General features: G+C 58.9%; 1 protein-coding gene across 3 annotated transcripts in view; it reads left to right on the top strand.

Moving 5' to 3' along the window:
- Window positions 1–2527: 2527 nt before the first annotated feature.
- EIPR1 (EARP complex and GARP complex interacting protein 1) overlaps window positions 2528–13796 on the top strand; it is a 69228-nt gene continuing 57959 nt past the window's right edge. For 2 of the 3 annotated variants that reach the window (XM_090280873.1, XM_090280871.1), the window contains exons 1-3: window positions 2529–2757; window positions 8109–8192; window positions 13631–13763. In XM_090280873.1, the coding sequence (XP_090136999.1) occupies window positions 2716–2757; window positions 8109–8192; window positions 13631–13763 (259 nt within the window). In that variant the 5' untranslated portion in view covers window positions 2529–2715. Of the gene's footprint in view, window positions 2758–8108; window positions 8193–13630; window positions 13764–13796 lie in introns of all 3 variants that reach the window. The other variant, XM_090280872.1, reaches the window with a different exon arrangement.

Below are 13796 nucleotides of genomic sequence, written 5' to 3'. Positions count from 1 at the left end.
ACTGGGGACCTTTTGGTTTGCAGCCCAGCACTCAATCCACTGAGCCACACTAGCCAGGGTCTTTTTTTTAAAAGGCTGAATAATATTCCACTATATATACATACACATACACAGGTGACTTGAACAACAGGAGTCTGAACTGTATGGGTCCCCTTATATGAGCATTTTTTTCGAACAAACACCTGTATTATTTTTTATCTGTGGTGGGAATCCTCAGATATGGAAGGCCGACTGTATGCAATGACCTGTGCCATTTCATATAGGGGACCTGAGCATCCAGCATCCTTGGATTTTGGTATCTACAGGGGTCTTGCAACCAACAGCATGGACACAGGGACAACTTACATTTTGGGAGAGTCAAGAGTTATATATAGATTTTCTACCGAAAGGGGAAGCCGGCATCGCCAACCACTGCGTTGTTCAAAGATCAGCTGAGATATTTCAGCTCACACGTTCTTTATTCAGCTGTTTATCAGGGCAGCCTTGCTCTGAGAAGTCACCCAGAGACCACTGTCGGGTCAGGCAGTGGGCTTATTGAGGGAAAAAGGGGGGAGTGGGGTGGAGAGGAGAGGCAACTCCCAGACGAACTCAAGGGCTGGTAGAAGCAAGGAGGATGGGGAGCAAGGGAGTGGGGAACGGGGAATGGGGACTCCTGGTTCTCCTTGTGGGCCCATAGGAGTCCTACAAGCGCTTCCGCAGGCACCTTTTTTATACTTGTCAACCACACTTTTCGGTGAGGGTAGTTTGCTTATCAACATATTCAGTAGGTCATTTACATATGATTGCTCCCCCCCCCCACACACCAGATTAGTTGACTTTTTGGACTAGGTCCATTACCATTTCCCCGAAGGGGTTCAGGCCATCGCATATCTTTTGAGAACCACTAAGTCCATCAGCATATCCGTTGGGAACGGCTAAGCCCCGGGCCAGGTTGGTGAGCATACACCAAAGCCCAGGTGTGCATTCCAGCTGCCTCCGTGTTCTGACAGTGTTAGCGGACACTTCGGCTGTTTCCACCTTCTGGCTGCAGCGAAGAAGGCTAGATGAACAGGGGATGCAGGTATCTCTGGGACAGGGATTTTTTCCTTTGGATCACAGAAGTGGGATTGCTGGGTCATATGGTAGTTTTATTTTTAATTTTTTGAGGAATCTCCTATTGTTTTCCCTAGTGGCTGTACTAATCTACATTTCCATTAACAATGCCCGAGGGTTCCCTTTTCTCCAATCCTGCCAATACTTGTTACCTTTTGACTTTCTGATAATAGCAATCCTAACAGATATGAGGTGATACCTCACTGGGGTTTTGATTTGCATTTCTCTGCTGATTAGTGATGTTGAGCATCTTTTCATATACCTGTTTCAGACTCAGCCACTTGTTAAGATAATGAACCACACAAATGGAGGAGAGACGCATAGTCCTGGAAGATATTGGAACTCAGGCTAATGAAGGGGGTGCAGCTATGCCATTTGGGGATTACATGCCATGTAATTTGTATGCCAAGGGTCTCAAGGTCTGGGCCAGTTCTTGCTAAATGCTATTCTTGCTAAGTGTTAAAATGTAGAACAGTATTTTGCAGACACAGCTGTAACCGGATGGGAGTGACAGGAACCCGATAGGGTAGGTCCAGCCAACTGCCAAGAAGACATCAGCGTGTAATTAACGAACTAGTGTATGCAAGCGGTGGCTAAGCCTCCCTTCCGGGGGACAAGGCTTTGGATGGGAATCCCTTCTGCTTGACTGCTGCAAGTAAATAAAATACCGAAGGACCACCCCAGTTTTGAATAGGACACCCCAAGCGACAAACCCTTTGAGCTGGGTAACAAGGGCATGGCCTGACATCAAGGTTAAGCGCTCTGGGAGTACTGCCTGGGTACCATGACAGTCCCCGGAGATCCGGGGCGGGGGCGGAACGACCTCAGGGTCTTCCTAGCTGATTCCCTTCGTTGTCAAATGCCGCTCGGACTCCGCCAGCACTGCCAGGCCGGCATCCCGGAGACGCGGCATTGGCCATGCGATTCCTTCCCCAGGCCACCCACCCGCCCGCGGCGCCGGGCGCCGGGTTTAATCTGGGCCCAGTGCGGTCGGACGGAGCAGCCCGCACTCCAGCGACCGCACGCAGCGGCTCGGCTCTACATGGAAGCAGAAGACGCTTTCGTCCGAAGGTTCTGGGGGCCAAGAGCTTGACGCCAGTGGGTAGAAAGCGGTCGTCCTCACGCGGGGAAAGTACTCAGGGTAACAGAAACGGAGACACCGCCCCAGGGGAGCGATCCCGGGACAAGGCAGCTCAGGTGGCCTCCAGCAGAGACGCGCCCGCGGACCCCCAAGCCGAATAGAGGGAAGCCCCGCCCCGCCCCGGGAAGCCCCGCCCCTCCCCGGAAGCCCCGCCCCTCCCCGCCCCGCCCCCACCACAACGCGGTCTCCCCGCCCACTCCCGCTTCTCGCGTCGGCGGCCCCGCCCCCGGGGCCTGCAGAGCTGAGAGCCCGGATGGGAGCCCAGTGGGCATGCGCGCGGGATTCGGGCGTCGCCGCCGCAGGCCGCCGGTGAGGAGCGTCTCGATGACGCGTCCGAAAGCACCGGAAGTGGGCCCTACGGCAGCCGCGCGGGGCCAGGAAGTCTCACTTCGGCGCCGGCCGGGCGGCGCGGAATGAATGGGCGCTGAGCTGGGGGCGCGCCGGCTCTCGGGACCGGCCTGAGGCGTGGGGGCGGCCGCGGCATGGAGGACGACGCGCCCGTCATCTACGGGCTGGAGTTCCAGGTGGGTCCCCGCGCCCCCGTGCAGCGAGGGCCCCGAGGCGGCGGGGGCTGCGGGACCCGGTCCTGGGGGCGCGGCTGGGGCCCGCGGGGACGCGCCCGCCGCCTCCCTCCGCTGTCCCGGGCGCCGCTGCGCCTGACTGTCCCGCGGACCCCGGGCCCTCGCCCGAGTACGTTCCGCCCCCCGCCCGCGGCACCGGCACTCCCGGAGGCAGGGACGCCGGCCTTTCCGGTCGTTGCTGTGGGCACAGTCGCGAAGGCCCACGGCGGGGGGCTCCTGGGCACGCGCGCGGCGGCGCTTCTCGCGACGTCCTCAGGCCTCGGTGCTCGCGCAGCCTCGACGGGGCGCCGGGGGCCCTGTGCCCGCACGACACCCGCTTTCCCTCCAACGCCAACTCCTTCCTCGCCCGTGGGCTCCAGCCCCTGCCCCCCGGGCCGGCACGCAGGTGCTCCGCAGGCGGCGGGGCCGGGCAGCCGCCCCCGACACGTGCCGTCCGTCCCCGCGCCGTCCCCGCACCGCACGCGTCTCCCGTTGGGTTGCCCTCGCGTTCTCGCCGTTCTGGGAACGTTAAGGCATCACATGCTAGAAACGCCGTCTCTTCTGCCGCCGTCGAGGTTAGAACGGCCGCACGAAGCTCGCCGCCCTGACCCTACGCCCTCGCACGGTGCGGTCTTACCAGCGTGTTCGCGTGGATGGGGTCGGACCCCTGAGCGCCCCGGCCCCGCCGCCCCGGCGGGGAAGTGAGCGCCCCCCACGCGGTGAGAGCACACGGGTCAGCACGTCTCACCCAGGCGCTCAGGACAGTGCCTGGCGCGTCACGAAGGTTCAGGAGGTGCTGTTGTAATCGTTACAAGGAGACAGAAATCTCACAGGTAAAGTCCACGCAAGGCGGTGTCGGCCGTGTCGGGGGACGTGCCTCCCGGCGCTCCCGCTCCCGCCTCCGGCGCCGGTTTGACCTGGGTTCCCCCCAAACCTCGCGTCCAGCCGGGGCGGGTCCGGCTCCTTTGCTTCCCGCTGGGGAGGTTATGACCGCGGAGGGGCGGTCGCGCGCGGCCGCTGCATTGCCCCGGCGGCCCTGGGTGTCGGGAAGTGTGTTCTTCCCTGTTTTCGAATTGAGGACACGCGGGGTTAGAGGAGGTGGCCCGGGTTCCCCCGGATACGTGCTCCCTGCTTTGTGGGGCCCTTCATTCAGGACGAGGCGCTCTGTTCCTGGTGCTTAGGGCCCCGGCTGAGATACAGGTACCGTCAGACGCCTGTTCGAGCGCGGAGCCCCCGCCCCCCGTGACAGGACAGGGCCGGGGACGCGCGTCTCCCTGCCCTCCGTCCCCCAGCGGGCACCTCGCGCCTGTTCGCTGGGTCCCCGAAGTGAAGCGGTCCTTGGAAGGCGGCCGCGGGGGCCCTGACCGCCTGGTGCTCGGGCCACACCTGGACCCCCGGGTGTGGGCTCAGTGACCCCCGGGGGGGCTCTTGGGCGGAGTGTCCCGCTTTGGCTTAAACAGCGAGAGGGACGTTTGCGAACGTTTTCCTGGGAAACAGCGAGTCTCAGCAGAAGCCTGGAATTCCACCGAGCGAATAAAGCTTAGCTTCAATCCGGAGGGTATTTGCGTGGTTTGTTTATTGCGTATTTGTCGATGTGTGCAGTTAGCACAGTCGTGTTTTTCGTTGCAGTTACTTATTTGCTCGCTTTTTTAAAAAATCGTCTCCTTTAAAAAATATGTGACTCGGGGTAGATGTATATGCATGCATGTATATACTTACATATAACACACCACACACGTGTATATGTAATTTATGACTACATATATGCATATGTATATGTATATAATTTTTCCCCAAGCAGGACCTGTGTTTTTGTTCTGTTTTTTTAAAAATTATACTCTATTGATTACGCTATTATACTTGTCCTGATTTTTACCATTTTACCCCCTCCCCTTGGCACCCCCCACTCCCCCCACCGTTGCTCTTGCTCGTGGGTCATGCGTAGGCTCTTCGGCTTCTGCATTTCCTGTGCTGTGCCTGTCCCGTCACTGCCTGTTCGTGCTGCCTAGTTCTCACCTCCCCGCCCGTTCCCACACGCCCTCCCATCTGGCAGCCGTCAGCACTCTGTACCCACGAGTCTGCCCCTGTCCTTGTTTGCTTAGTTGGCTTTTTAGATTCAATTGTCAGTGGATTTGTATGTCTTTTTTGCCATTTTATTGTTCATAGTTTTAATCTTTTTTTTTTTTTTAATAAGTCCCTTTAACATCCCTTTGTTGATGATGAACTCCTTCAGCTTTACCTTGTCTGGGAAGCACTTCATCTGCCCTTCCATCTAAATGATGGCTTTGCTGGATAGAGTGATCTTGGTTGTAGGTCCTTGCTTTTCATCACATTGAATACTTCTTGCCAGTCCCTTCTTGCCTGCAAAGTTTCTCTTGAGAAATCAGCTGAGTTTTATAGGCACCCCTTTGTAAGTAACTCTCTGCTTTTCTCTTGCTGATTTTAAGATTCTCTCTTTACCTTGAGCCTTTGGCATTTTAATGATGATGTGTCTTGGTGTGGTCCTCCTTGGGTCTAGCTTGTTTGGGACTCTCTGTGCTTCCTGGACTTGTATGTCTTATTTCCTTCGCCAAATTTCGAAAGTTTTCCTTCATTATTTTCTCACATAAGGTTTCAACTTCTTGCTCTTCCTCTTCCCCTTCTGGCACCCCTATGATTCAGATGTTGACATGTTTAAAGTCTCAGAGGTTCCTAGGACTCTCCTCATTTTTTTCAATTCTTATTTCCTCATTCTGTACTGGCTGACTTTTTTTCTTCCTTATGTTCCAAATCATTGATTTGATCCCTGGTTTCCTTCCCTTCACCATTGGTTTTGTGTGGATTTTCCTTCGTTTTACTTAGCACAACCTTCACTTCTTTTCTTATGCACTTGCCGTACTCAAGCATATCTGTCAACCTCTGAACATCTTTATCACCAGTGTTTTGAACTCTTCATCTGTTAGGTTGTCTATCTCCTCATCTGTTAGGTTGTCTATCTCCTCATCTGTTAGGTTGGCTATCTCCTCGTCGCTTAGTTCTCCCACTGGAACCTTGATCTGCTCCCCCCTTTGGGCCATACTTCTCTGTCTCCTCACCTTGACAGGCTCCTGTGTTTGTTTGCCTCTGTGTCTTAGGTAGAGCTGCTGCACCTGTTACAGGGGGGGGAGCCTTAGGGATTCATCAGTTCAGGGCAACCCCTTTCACCACATTCTGGCGCTGTGTGTGGGGGAGCCTGCCCAGCACTCGCCCCTTTTCCAGGCACTTCTCCCATCTCTGTGTGGGACTGGCACCCCTCCAGCTACTGCCCTGGCCGTCGTTCCCAGAGTGGGTGAGTCTGTGGATGTTCCAGGACCATGGAGGCCCTTTAAACAAGCGGACTCTGCTGAGAGACCGGCAGTTTCTGCCTCCGCCCCAACCCCCACTGGTCTGCACAGTCAGAAGCAATGAGGCTTGATTTTCCCCGGCGCTGGGACCATGAGCTTCGAGGTCTGGTCTGGGACTGGGAGTGCTTTCCAGGTGTCCCTCCTGACTTTTTAAAACGTGTGACTGCGCTTTCCACTGGCCTGCCACTGTCGCCACCACACCGCGTCCTCTCTGCCCCGGCTCCGCCCCTCCTACCTGTCTGGATGAGTGTTTCTTCTTTATATCTTTGTTTGTCGGACTTCCATGCAGCTTTATTTTCTGGAACTTCTGGTTGTCTCTAGTTCTGAGGTAGTTGTGTTCCTTCTTAGTTGTGGAGGGAGACGCAGCGTGTCTGTCTAGGCCTCCATCTTGGCCGGAAGTTTTCTCATTGTAATTTTTAAAGATGCAGTTTTGATTTTTTTAAAAAATGAGAATGGTTTTCCTCTTCGATTAGAAAAGGTGCCCCTGTGTGAGGAAGAACAAGGTCGTTTCCAATGGGCGGCGCTTCTCAGACTGTGCCAGCCTGACCCTGAAGCACGCGGTCTGCTCCGACCTTCGTTTTGCATGTTTCCCACCATTCCTGTCCAGGTACGTGGTTCTAGGTTCCATGACCTGCTTCGGAGAGAAGCAGACTCGGCTGGCTCGTTATCGGCGCTCAGGTAGCCTCTGCCCCCGGGAGGCGCCCGCCTGTCCTGGTCCGAGAGCCGCGCGTCCGATTTCCGTGTGTGGGGCTCTCCCCGTCTGACAGCGGGGCACGCCTCCGTCGGAGTGCCGCTCGGCTGTGTCGGGGCCGGGCGCCCTAGGCCAGGGCTGTGTAAGTCGGACGGGGGTGAGAGGGCCTCTGAATCTGCGGGTGCACACAGCGTTCTGTGTGTGTGCATGCACATTTGTCGGCAGAAAATCTGTAGGCTCATAGGGGATTCATCAGCTGTGCCGAGAGGCCCGAGCCTCCGAAAGCGTCAGCCTGCGGAGGCCGGCGGGGTCCCGACAGCGGCCCTGGACGCCCGCGCCACCATGGGGCCGGGCGCGTAGGGTTTCCGCCGCGCGTCTCGTGGTTGCACCCTGCTGCAGACGCGTGTCTGCGCCTTCCTGCAGTGCATTGTAGCAGGTGACATTCGGGCGCCGCTGCCTCTGTTGGGGCAGGCGGAACGTGCGCGAGGTGGCCGCGGCCCACAGCAGACTTCCGGAGGCCGTGGCGGGCCCGGCTGCAGGTTCCGGGCGGCTGGGCGACCGTCCTCTCTGTTCCACCACGAGTGAGTCAGGGCAGCGAGAACAGACGGGGGCTGATGGGATGGGGGCCTCAGGCTGTGAGGCCTGGTGCCTGCTGCAGGGGAGCCAGGGTGTGGGCAGGGGTAGGGCCCACGCAGCGAGGGTCTGCCGGCCACCGCAGCGCAGCCCTGCGTTCGCGGAGCAGCACTCTGTCGCCCTGTGGCTCTGTACTGCTGTCGGCGGGCCTCCCGTCGCTGTCTGCCGAGGAATTGGTTTGAAACACCTGCTCTGACCCTGACCGGCGTGGCTCCGTGGGTTGGCCGTCCTCCCACAAACCGAAAGGTGGCTGGTTTGATTTCCGGTCAGGACACAGGCCTGGGTTATTGGCCAGGTCCCCGGGTGCTCTCAGCCAGTGGTGCTGCTACACACCGAAGCTTCTCTCCCTCTTTCTCCTCCTTTCTCTTTCTGTAAAAATAAATAAAACCTTAAAACGAAACGGACTCCTGCTCTGCCGTGGCTGGACTGCCGACAGGTAGTTACCGTGTTCCCCCGGGCTGTTACTTAGGAAGTTATGGTTTTATTAACAGTACAACCTGCATGTTTACTGCTCATTTTGTGCCCCTTGCAGCTGTCCCCGCAGCGCAGCGGGTGTGGGCGGCAGGGCCGCGGGCCCATCACCGTCCGAGACGCAGCGTCGTCATCGTGTGCGCCTTCCTTCCCCGCAGGCACGTGCTCTCGCCCCGCAGACGGCAGAGACGGACGCCATCCGGTTTCTGGTCGGGACGCAGTCTCTGAAATATGATAATCAGGTAACTTTCTGACAAATGCACGTGTGTCAGTGACCAACCCTGCTCTATTTTGTGACCATTTTGCTCTTGATCGAATGTTCAAACAGCATTTGGGAGAGTTAATGCCACACAAAGTAAAGCTCACTGGGATGTAGGTATCGGAACTGGTTGCGTTGAGTAACTGACACTGACCTGTGGGGTGTCCCTCTTGTCGCTTTCGTGGTCCCGCGGGATTTCCTGTGTCAGTGACCGGGAAGCAGCCTGGGGTCCGTGGACCCGCTGGCGTCGCATGGCTCAGAGCGCGCGCGCCACCTGAGCCTGGGTGAGGCCACAGTGCAGTGCCACTTAGTGTTCTGGCTGTCACCGCCAGCTGTGCCAGGCGGCCATTTTGCTGTTCTGGCCACGTGAGAAGAAAGAAGTTCGGGTACATGTGAGGTCAGGGTTCAGTTCCTGGCTCGAGCCTGACTGTGCCACCTGAGCCAATGCACTGACCTCGCTGGACTTCCTTCCCTTCCTGCGAAACAGAGGGTCGTGACCGTGTGAGGACGAGCAATGGCCCTGAGCCTGGGTAGCACACACGGGCCGTGCCAGGCAATGCAGGGCCTCTGCCCCGTGCCATTGTCACATGGGGAAATGGCACGTGAACGATCCCGTCAGAAGGCTTCCGTGTTTAGCTCGCATTTTATGGTAAGAAGCACGTGACTGCCTGGAAACCTGTCCCACGTCCTCCTGCTTGCAGTGGCCACCACAGAGCTCGGCTGGCGGGACCCGTCTTCCGTCTCGATCCCTGCAGACCCTCATGGAGCCGCCAGCCAGGCTGTGGGCTCAGGCCCCGGTCCGTTTTCTGACCTGGGGGGGCTGAGGGGGGGCTCCCGGCCTCCTTGCCGCCTTCCAGCGGCAGGTCTGGAGAGTGTTCCTGACGTCTGGGAGAGGTGCGCCACCTTGCTGGGACAGTCGTCGTCCGTCAGCGGGTGCTGATCGGGCGTGTCAGCGCTCTTTCGTCTGAGCTGCGCCTCCGGTGCGCGGTGCGGCGGTGAAATGGGCGTGCAGGGCCTGCACTGGGTGGCTGCGGTCCCAGAGCGGTGGCCGCGTCCCTATCTGTCGGCACTGAGGCCTGCAGGCCAGGGCGTGTGTCACTAGCCGTTGGCCTGTTTTCGTTAGCACTGTGACACATTCCTCGGGAGGGAGCCCTGGGGGCGGGGAGGGGGGGACGCCCGCCCGATCTGCTCCCTGTGCTGCTGGCAGCAGCCCTCACGCGCCCCACGCACACCCCTTCCACGAGACATGTATGTTTCCTCATGTGGCACCCTGTGCACACACAACACGCTTCCCAGTGCAGTTCTCATGGTTTCTCTGGTGTGCATGCATGTTCCCCTTGTGCATGACACGTGCTCACGTGTGATGCATGTGATTTCACGTGTAACACATTTCTGTCAAACATGACGTGTCTGCGGCCCCCATTCGTGGGGCTGCCTCAGGCACTAGCCTGTGTTCTGCTCCTGGAGGGGGCCCCGGAAGGGTGAGCAGGATGCCCGCCACGCTACTGCTCCCTGCAGGAGGGGACAGCCGTTCCTGGGTTTCCCAGCCGAGTTACACTGTGGGGTTAGCTGGTGCATGATAATGATGGAAGGACTTGTCCCTGAGTCTCCTTGTCTTTCAGCCCCTCCCTGAGCTGCTTCTCTGCAGCAAGGACAGAACTGCGGGTGGCTCTGTGACAGTCACCGTGTAGCCGTGGGCTTGGACAGGTCTCCAGCAGCCGGGTGAGGAGCGCACTTGGAGCAGGCCCCAGCCGGGTGCTGGCCCCCAGGGGCCCTGGGCGACTGAGGGCCAGAAGGGAAACAGGCTTCCAGGATGGAGGTAGGAGCGGCTGCAGCAGACCTCTGACCCCAGGGTCAAGGGCCAGGCCGGGCCGTTCCCACACCAGCTCCCTCAGAGGACAGAGCCACGGATGCCGACCCCGATTCTAAACAGAGAAGGGAGTTGGCCCTAAGCAGTCCCATGGTTGGTCCCTGGTGACCCAGCTGGCCTGTGACAGGGTTGTGACTAAGACACCGGCTCCTCCTGCCCCCAGACGCGCTTCAGTTTGCATTTTATAAAGCATGTGCCACGGGAACGCAGGTCCTGACACCTGCTGTACACATCGCTGCAGACCCCCCCATCAGCACCGTGTGTGAGACGCGCATCCCAAGGTCAGGACGCTCGCCCAGGCCCGGGTCGGGCCCCTGCCCGCTGGCGGCAGCTCAGGGTGGGCTGTGCTGCAGGGGAGCCGGGACCGCAGCATCTCTTCTCCTCCAGCGGCGCTGAGCCCCGCCCCCCGCCTGGCGCACAGCTCTCCAGGCCTTTCCTAGGGACCCCTGGCTTTGCCTCAGGCCGTTGGCTCCTCCCGGGCGGCCATCAAGTCCCTAGAAAGTGCCCAGCACCTGCACTGTTTCTACTTAATTCAGCTTGCTCTTTCCTGACAGGCTCAGGAGCTGTCACAGTCGCTGGCCTGCCTTTGTCGCGTGAAGCACTTTGTGTTCTGTACCCTGCACAGGGCTCCACGCTGAGCAGAGGAGCGCTCTGGAGTCTGTGCTCCCTGGGTCCCAGGGCGGTGCCTTTCTCGGAGGCTGCATGCCCCTGGGTCATCAGGAAGCCTGGTCGCAGCTCGGACCAGGGCTTCCAGGCCGGAGGGGTTTGCGGGGCTCCGTGTGGTGCTCTGTGTATATCACTAAGCCCGGTTCTCCTGCAGATGGGGCGCTGAGTGTCAGGGTGGCCAGGGGGGCTGACGCTTGTCCTCCCTCAGCACAGCGCTATGGGTCATGGTCAGGTTCAGGGCCAGGCCCGGGACCTCAGGGGGTGACATTGCAGCTGGTGCTCTCCCGCCTGCAGAGCTGTCCCTGTCAGTTCTTTTCATCTGTGAGCTTCAGGGTCCTAGGTTTGCATTTTGATTAAGAACAGCCTTGTCACTTGGTGCCCCCTCAGCTGGCAAGTCCTGTCCCTGGCCTCCTTGTTAGAAATCAGGTTCCTGGGCCTCCAGGCAGACCAACTGACCCTCCCTCCCCCAGCCTGCCCCCTCCTCCCCTCCTCCCTTCCTCCCCCATTCCTTTAATGCGACAGGAATTGATTGCCCCCTGTCAAGCATCTCCAGGAGCCTGGTCTTGGGTGAGGCTGGACAGAGCGGCTCAGTGGAGCTGCCGAGATCCCCGTCACTCCCATTGCTGTTACCTAGACGGCCTGCCGTGCTTAGGGGCCCCGATGTGCTTGCTCCCCCCATTGAGTTCAGTGTCTTTGCCGTGCCGCCCAGGGTGCTCGCTGCCATGTGCCCCAGCTCCTGAGACACTTCTGTCCAAGACCCACCTTTGCGGGGCGCCCTGAGGGTGGGGTCTGGGGTCCTGTCTGGGTGGCCAGGCACGCACTGGGGCGTGGACAAGGGTGGGAATGGAGGATTCACCTGGACAGGTAGACAGTAGTCACACCACAGGCATGACAGGCATGTTTGATCATACGTGACAATTTCACTTACCGTGAAAGTCTTGGTGGAAGGAGCCACTTATGTTTCAGTTATGACACGGACCTTAGAGATCCAGGTCCCGCCATGTGCGTGTGCTGAAGCGGGGCCCGAGCCTCTGAAGGACCGTTATTGACACTGTTAAAGCTGGGTCTCCCCGTGCCACGGCCGGGGAGTGGCAGCCGCCCCGGAGCCAGGCCTCCTGGCCCACGCCGTGCTGAATCAAACGGGGCTGCAGCGGAAACTGGGTTTTGGGGTGCTCATGTGAAGTGGGGGTAGAGCTGGAGGTGAGAGACGGGAAGCTTGTCGCATCGGGAGCACGAGGGGTCTCGCCGCCTGCACTGCTGTGTTATTTGTAAGGAAGGGCTTCCTAAGGCCTCTTGTAGCCCCTGTGGCTTTTTGTCCCTCTGCACTGGGCAGCCCGGCCGTGACAGCTTTAGTGACGGCAGCTCAGAGCCTGGGCGCTCGGTCTGCGCTGTAGGCGGTGAGACACGCGCTAGGGACTCGGGCGCGGCACGAGTGCTGACGTGCAGGTGAGCGTTCCCAGCTGGCCGGCGAGGTCCGCGCCCCTGGGCTGGCGCCAGTCGGCCTCCCGTCTGTGCACGCACCTGCATCCGGTGCTTCCTCTGTCCTGTCGCTCGTTTCTGTGACTGCGGGTGTGTGCACAGCACAGCAGGTTTCTGGTTCCAGTGTGGGCGGGCAGACGGGGCCCCGAGAGCGGGCAGCTGTCTTCCATGTGCAGGCGGGGACCCTGAGGGTCAGGGTCACACAGGCGTTCAGTGGCAGAGGCAGGGTTTGAGTCGGCTCCGAGTCCAGAGTGACCCCCTAAGGGCTCTGGGGGTTCCTGTCACGTGCAGACCCGGTGAGACGATGTGGTCAGGATGCCATGGAGGCCCCTGAAGCTTTTGGGGTCGTGGGAACGTTGTTTGGAGCAGCATCTCATGGCTGCTCTGGCGGCGGAGCAGCGCACGTGGGTCACGAATGAAGGTTAGAAGCGCAGATGCCCCACGAAGAGGCAAAGCAGAGCGCTGTCCTTCCGCCACCCGAGGGCGCCGGGCCCTTCCAGGACGAGCTGCTGTTCGCCTGGAACATGCGCGGAGCGTGAGCTCTGGGCTGCCTCCGTCGCCCCTGCATGGGGAGGGCGGGCCCCTGCCCTGGCACAGAGCCGTCCTGCCGCATCCTGAGAGTCACGCCGCGATGCTGCAGCCTGTTTGAGCAGCCCCTGTTGCCAGACACTGAGGTGACTTCCGGTTTCTCATGACGACAATGCCACCATGAGCATTCTCTGGTAGAGATCTTTGTGCAGATTCGCGATTATTTTCTTAGCATAAATTTATTCTTGAAAGTAATGTCTTATCTTTCTCGTTGACTTGGGTATTGATAAGAGAGTGGATGTGAAAACTATTTTATTTCTTCCAAAAATCACCCAGGACGCATGGAGACAGCATGTTTAACTTGTCATTTAGTGGCTAAAGTGCAGTCTTCTTACAATGAATGTGACGGAACAGAGCGTTGGCATTCTAACAGGAGTGTGAGGTGTGCGCGCGTACAGTGCCTGCTCTGTCCGTCCCAGCGCAGCGTCCGGTGGCGTGTCACGCCCACCACGGAGTGGTCTGTCCCAGGCCCGGAGGCAGCAGCCCCACCCCGCAGCCGTCCAGCAGGTCCCGCGGGCTCTTAGCTGATCTGCACAGCCCTGGACGACTGGCTGTGCCACCTGCCATGGCCTGATGGAGCCTGGGGACAGAGCCTTTGGTGTCTTGTCTCTTCAGGAGCAGACGTGACAGGGCGTGTTAGGGAGTGGCCGCCTCACCAGTATGGGGGCTTCATGCTCCTCTTTGGAGAGGCATGCAGGGAGGTGACCGTGCAGAGCTGCATCCCGTCAGCATAGCAGGCGCTCAGGGTGCCTTCAGCCCTTCGTCGTATCGCTGTTTGATCAAACGCGGCCCTGACGTGCTCTCTGTTGTGTTTGTAGATCCACATCATAGATTTTGACGACGAAAATAACATCATAAACAAAAATGTCCTCCTGCACCAAGTGGGTGAAATCTGGCACATCAGCGCGAGTCCCGCAGACAAAGGTGTGCTGGCTACCTGCTACAGTAAGAGTAAGTACCCAGCCCCGGTCCGCTGCGCGGGGC

The sequence above is a fragment of the Furipterus horrens genome, unplaced genomic scaffold, assembly GCF_987537825.1.
Source record: "Furipterus horrens unplaced genomic scaffold, mFurHor1.1.pri manual_scaffold_6, whole genome shotgun sequence".
In the NCBI taxonomy this organism is placed as follows: Eukaryota; Metazoa; Chordata; class Mammalia; order Chiroptera; family Furipteridae; genus Furipterus; species Furipterus horrens.
The sequence above is the reverse complement of the archived record's forward strand: the minus strand, read 5'-3'. Positions and strand labels throughout refer to the sequence as shown.